At 46.7% G+C, this 6,622-nt stretch overlaps 1 protein-coding gene across 1 annotated transcript; it reads right to left on the bottom strand.

Annotated features, from left to right (window-relative positions):
* Positions 1 to 1,047: 1,047 nt before the first annotated feature.
* LOC140546327 (serine/threonine-protein kinase pim-2-like) lies at positions 1,048 to 3,809 on the bottom strand. The gene is made up of 8 exons (XM_072669515.1): positions 3,731 to 3,809; positions 2,700 to 2,864; positions 2,464 to 2,558; positions 2,321 to 2,371; positions 1,837 to 2,212; positions 1,526 to 1,702; positions 1,285 to 1,397; positions 1,048 to 1,095 (listed from the first exon to the last, which is right to left on the bottom strand). The coding sequence occupies exons 1-8, from the start codon at positions 3,807 to 3,809 to the stop codon at positions 1,048 to 1,050; spliced, it is 1,104 nt and encodes a 367-aa protein (XP_072525616.1).
* Positions 3,810 to 6,622: the final 2,813 nt, after the last annotated feature.

Genomic DNA, 6,622 nt, shown 5'->3' with positions numbered 1-6,622 from the left:
CCTAGGAGGGTCCGCAGATTAAGGGCAGAAGACGTGCGAAGGTTCGAGCAGCGGTCCGAGGTGTGGCCAGAGGGGAAGGTGAAGGCATGGAGTGTGGAAAAAGTGATGGGGCAGAGTCAAGGCTAGAAGGGGCGGGAGTTGGCAGATGGCATGACCTAGGGATGAGTTCTGGAGGAACCAGGCAACCAAGGATGGAGGAAAGGAGGAATCCTGAAACACACACAATCAACACAGCAGCAGCAGCAGCTTCTACTCAGCGCAGCAGTGAGCTAAAGGCTAACCGCTTCACAGGCTTTTGGTTCATACACTGTTTGGTGCTTCTGTCCAAAAAAAGGCTTCTAAGCTCTACGAGAAGTGGGGAGCGCTTAGCGCTTAAAGGGAATGAGGTGATCTTCACTGTAAGAGTGAACTGCCCCTCTGTCCCACCCCCCCTCTCGGAGCTCTGCTGACCCCCATTTCCACAAACACTGGTGTCAGGCCTCTAAGACAGCAGCAGATTAAACCAGTGGTGAACTTTCCCACCTTCCAGAATCCGCCGTTCACTCTCATCATTTATCAGACGGAGTCGTCGTCATTAAGACGAGGGTAAACAGTTCCCAGCCTTACATGGGAATTTCCTTAAGCAAGCCAAAGCACGTCAAGTGTACCCATTCCCAGCTACACACACTGCTGGGGCTTCCTGTAAAGACTTTAGGGACTCTACACTATATTGACAAAAGTATTGGGACGCCTGTTCATTCACTGCTTCTTCCAAAATTAACGGCATTTAAAAGAGTTGATCCTGCTTTTGTTGGGGTAACTCTCTCTACTGCCAGGGAAGAAGGCTTTCTACTAAAATTTGGAGGAGCACTGCTGTAAGAATTTGATTGCATTCAGTGACGAGAGCGTTAGTCAGCTCAGGATTATCACCAACTCACCTCATCCCCAACTCATCCCAGACTTATTGGATGGAGCACCATCATTCCATAAAACACAGCTCCACAGCTCCACAGCTCAACGCTGGAGCTCCTTATACCCATTTTTACCTGTTGATGAAACGGGCCAACTTCAGACGGTTTGTCTCCTCTGCTCTGAAGGCTGCTCTGTTCTCAGGACCTGAAACACAACCCAGGAGATACGCATTGGAGACGGAAGCACGTCTAAGGATCAGAAATGCTGAGAATTCAGATCTTCCTCTTCATTTCTAGTAGTTTTTCTTTCCTTCGCCTCCTCGATCACAACTCTAGATATTTTAGCTTCTACTGTTTCTTCTCTAAGCAGTCGTTCTCATTTTCCATGGCTAACCTGATCCTCGGTAGGAACGCTGCACTGGAACCAGTCGTGCTTCAGGATCTGCTTCACTTTGGGCCTCTGGGATGGGTTGCGCTGCAGACACCTCCTAATCAGATTGCAGCATTCTGTGCAGAGGGACGGGATTGGATTGGATGTGAGAGAGATACTTAAGTACATTTCAGAAAGACGACCGTGCAGAACACGTCGTCCTGAACTTCTAAGAGTCTCTCGAGGAGGCTCTCAGCAATCTCACCATTGGATAAGTGGTCCTTGAAGCTCAGAAGCCCCTCCACGATTTCCTGCTCGTCTGTAAAGGGAAGGTGTCCACTAACCAGCCTGAACAGTAGGACTCCTAGAGACCAGACTGTCGCAGGACTGGCGTGGTACCTCCCCTTTAGAAAGAACTCTGGGGGGCAGTACTGAAAGGTGCCTGAGAACATAAAAGAAGAAGAGCGTCCAGCTCGTTACCTTTCCATTGAAGTGGCCATGAGAGGGACACATGGGTCCTCTCAGGCTCATGTTTCTAAGGTAACGTGTAAATTTCGTCCCTAGACTCCAGTTTACCTGCAAATTCACGGTATCCGCCTTTCTTGACCCAGTCCCCGCAGCCGAAGTCGATGAGCTTGATCTCTGAGGTGTCTGTGTTGATCAGGAAGTTCTCCAGTTTGATGTCTCTGTGCAGGACACCTCGCTTGTGGCACGTTCTTGCTGCCTCCACCGTCTGGAGCATGATGTCCCTGGCTATCTCTTCACTGACCGAACCTCCCCACTGGTCGATCAAGGACTGCAAGTCCTGGCAAGGATCTGGGCGCTCCAGGACCAGGATGTAGCGCTCAGGCTCGTCGAACCACTCGATGAGCTTCACCACATTGCTGGTGGGTGGCTGGCTCATCCTGTTCATTAGAGCCACCTCCATGGGCACGGTCTTGAGCTGAACAGGCTGGAAGAACAGGAACACAGGGCAAGGTTGGTGGAAAGGTGAGTGCAGTGAAGTCTGGGAGCGTGATGTGTGATCGGACAGTAAAACCTGGCTTCCAGGTGCACTTACGCATTGGACGTATTCATCGTCGTCCCGCTTGGTGACGAATTTAACGGCCACCTGCAGACACAGAGGAGACGAGGTGTGAATGTTATGAGGACTGAAAAGGGAACAGATGAGATAACGAAGTTCTGGAGGGGTGATTTAAGAACCTGTAGGCCGTCGGAAACCCGGGTTCCCTCGAAGACGGCGCCAAAGCCTCCTTCTCCCAGTTTCTCTCCAGTGACGTAGAGAGAGGCAAAAGTGTCTGTGGAAAACAAACAGTGTTGAAGCTGAACATCAGCTCTCTCCCCATCATCTCTCAGGAGTCTATCTAATAGCAGCACAGGCTATTGCACTAAATACTGGACCACTTCCTTGTGTGCAGTGGTCTGGCCAATGAGCTAACCTGGCTTGATGTCGCTCCGCTGTCTTCTGGTCATTATCTTGGGCTGGCTAACTTCTCCCTTCCTTCTCTTCCTTACTGGGCTTTTACTTCTGGCAACCTCGGTTGTTCTCTGTGAGAACCTCTGGCTGCCCTCCTCCTTTCTTTTCCTCTTTCGCCGCCCAACATCTAAATACAGGACATAAGGGTTGGAGTCTGTACAGACTGACGTCTAGAATGGAGTAGGTAGTGCCTACAATTCTCTTAGCTCTTAATGAAGCTCCTAACAGAGCTTATTCCAGTTCACATCACAGAGAGTAAACATGGATCCCGAGACCTAAATCTAAAATCTAATCAAAGCAACAAAGTGTGGATCTGTAAGATCAGATTCCAGCAGAACTGTATGAATGACCTGTAGCTGTAGACTCCTGCTCCATCATCTACTGCTGGATGAAGAACCTGCAATTCCCTACAGCTAAGACAATAACTAACACTGTGGCTAAGCCAGTTGCTAATACTGTCGCTAAGCCAACAGCTAAGAATGTGACTAAGCCAATAGCTAAGACTGTCTCTAACGCTATTGCTAAGCTAGTCACTAATACTATCAGCTAATCCAGTGGCTAAGTCTAATGCTAAGCCAACAGCTAAAACTGTCACTAAGCCAGTGGCTAGGACAATCCCTAAGACTGTCTCTAAGACAATCACTAAGTTAGTCTCTAAGACTATGATTAAGGTAGTAGCTAAGGCTGTGACTAAGCCAAAAACTACGCCAGTCACTAAGTCGCTAAGCCAATCAGTGAAACTGTCGCTAGGATAATCACCAGTTTAGTCTCTAAGACTATGATTAAGCTAATAGCTAAGGCTGTGACCAAGCCAATAACTACGGTAGTCACTAAATCGCTAAGCCAGTCAGTGAGACTAAAACTGTCACTAAGACAATCACTAAGACTGTCGCTAAGACTACCACTAAGACGTTCACTAAGACTGTCGCTAAGTGAACCGCTACGACTGCTGCTAAGTCAATCGCTAAGACAAACGTCAGGACCAAGTCGGACAGCTTGTCTCTTCCTCAGTGTCCTGAGAAGAAGTGAAGGAGTTCCGAGCTCGGAAGGCTGTGACAGGGAGCTCCACCATTGTGATGTCATCAATAGAAAGAGCTGCTCGGTTGCCATGGCGAGTTCCGTCCAGTGTCCGCGTGTCCTCTGTTCACCTGCAGTTAAAACAGGAAGATGCTTTTATGAGATGATTTGTCTTTGCTGAGAAAATAAAACAGGAGATCAAACGAACGATGTAACAATGCTCAATAACATCAATCAATCAATCAATTTGATCCTATTTTTAAATTGTAACAGAGAGCTTTACATCATCGCTTCACTCTGTAAGATCTTCTCCCTCTGTAATACTTACTGTTGACCAGTAGGTGGCGTACTGTCTTAGCTGCTGTCTGTAGGAGATGCAGCTGGTGCATGTAGAGACACTCTTCAGCAGCACACGTCTACTACAGTCGTCCTCCTCAGATCTGCACTGACCTCCCTGGACTTTCCCGTTGCACTGTGTGTTGGTCAGTCCACTCAGGGCTGGTAATGTGGGCGTTGAGAAGCTACCAGCTGTAGTCCATCATGATCACTAACAGGAAGTTAGCAAGAAGACCTGACCATAGCAGGTTTGAAGACATTTTGGAGGCTCACTTCCCAGTTTCATTGGTGTAGCCTTCAGCTAGGAAGGGAACTCGGGTCTCCCATCCATGAATAAGGGTCTTCCACATTCATTGGCTTATGTCAGGCTAACGTTGGCTAACAGTCTAATGCTAAATAATGTAGCAGGCTAAATAAGATGCTCCTCAGGGTCCTCAGGTATTAGGGGGTGAATTCAGGCCGCAGATGTGAGATTTGGCTTCACCCTGGATCGATCGCATGGTAACTGCACAGATTAGTTGTGTCCTCTGCTGCCACCAGCTGCAGGAACAGGGAACAGCAGTTCCAGATACCATCGCCATCATAGCGTTAATTATAGTGTGAACAAAAGCATGCCTTAGGGGTGTCAAGTGTAGCAGATTTACACCTGATTGACACATCACACAACACAAGTACTATGGTACTACTCAACCAGTAAGACCAGATCACTATATAGGGCACTATTATAGGGAACAGAATTCCACTAAAGGTAGTGAACACAGATTTGGGACATGTGCATTATGGGTATTCTATGTCTGCTAGTGTGCATCTGCTTCTCTGATCCCAAAGATTCTCGATGGGGTTCAGGTCTGGTGGCCGGTCCATGTGTAACAATGGACTCTCCCTGAACCACATCGTCCTCCCGTTGCTCCAGAGTCCAATCTTTATGCTTACTAGCCAGACATGTAGAAAGTACTAGAGACCCAGACTTGAGTAAAAGTGACTTGAGTGGCACTCAGGTACTCAACATTTTCTGTACAATGCTGAGGCGGCTTCATCAAACCCGACAGCGCCATCTAGTACTCTGGAGGTGATGATGTGGGTTTGAAATGGTTTGTTATAATTGTATCGAGTAACGATGCAGCACATAAACAATGTAAACACTAAAATATGTAGTAAAAAAGTATATAATACTCCAGTAGATACAGGTACAGTATTTTAGTACTTTAGTACAGTAGTGAAGTAGATCTACCTCTGTACCATAAATCTCTGTCCTTAGCAAACTAAAGCCGTTTCTGCCGGTTAGCCTCACTAGCAAGTGGTTTTCTTAAGGCTACAATTATCCTCTTATCTATTTGCTTAGTTAAATCTAGTGGTGGTCAGGCAGTGTGTGTATGTATGTATGTGTGTGTATATATATATATATATATTGTGTTGAGCTACCCCCCCTGTGTGGAGGCTGCACGTTAGCCTGGCTAGCTCTCGTTCTAAATGCCTTATTAGCTTCAGAACAGTGCTACATTAGAATAGTCGGATTTGGAGCTATGTCTAGAGCGGCCGAATTTCATTTTCCAAGAAATACAGACATCAAGGACAGTACGGACAAAAAAAGCAAACATCAACATGGAATAAAAGCCGGGCGGGGACAGTATGGCTGAGCGGCTGAATTAGTGTGTAGTGATATGGACACTGTTTCAGGACAAGGTCAAAGCTAATACACCTTCTGTGCTCTTCTCTGAAAGACGCTTCTTCATCTAGATGAAGATACTGTATGAGCTTCCCAAATCAAGGCCTTGTCTGGATGACTGGAAGCAGATGGGCTGAATCAAGGCCTTGTCTGAATTAAAAGTCTGAAGATGAGCAGATGTTTCCACCTCCTGAAGTGGACTGAAATGGGCTTGGTGGATCACATGGTTTACAGGAAGAGTGCTACGCTAGCATCAGTCCACCGTAGTCCAGACGAGAGCATTGATTAAAGGGATAGTTTCAGCTCAGAGATCAGCTGTAGTCTAGGGAAGAGTGTGGAAGAGCGAGCTTCTGAACCAGTGAAGAGGTCCAGTGATGTAGGATAGTTGGTAAGGAGGACTGTTCTGGGTTGAGTCCGAATCTGAGGAATTGGGTCTGTTCGTGAGGGAGGATGTGGTGTGGTAGTAGATGATGAAGGTGGTGTAAAATAAGAAGGGTTTAATGAGGTGGAGAAGATGTGATGTAATGGGTTTACATTTGTTGAGTTCCTGAGGTGTGTGTTAATGAGGTTTCTAATGGGGTTAGTGTTACTGTTTGAGGTGTGTGTTAATGAGGTTTCTAATGGGGTTAGTGTTACTGTTTGAGGTGTGTGTTAATGAGGTTTCTAATGGGGTGAGTGTTAATGTTTGATGTGTGTGTTAATGAGGTTTCTTATGGGGTTAGTGTTACTGTTTGAGGTGTGTGTTAATGAGGTTTCATATGGGGTTAGTGTTACTGTTTGAGGTGTGTGTTAATGAGGTTTCTTATAGGGTTAGTGTTACTGTTTGAGGTGTGTGTTAATGAAGTTTCTCATGGGGTTAGTGTTAC

This window comes from Salminus brasiliensis, chromosome 24 (genome assembly GCF_030463535.1).
Source record: "Salminus brasiliensis chromosome 24, fSalBra1.hap2, whole genome shotgun sequence".
In the NCBI taxonomy this organism is placed as follows: Eukaryota; Metazoa; Chordata; class Actinopteri; order Characiformes; family Bryconidae; genus Salminus; species Salminus brasiliensis.
The sequence above is the reverse complement of the archived record's forward strand: the minus strand, read 5'-3'. Positions and strand labels throughout refer to the sequence as shown.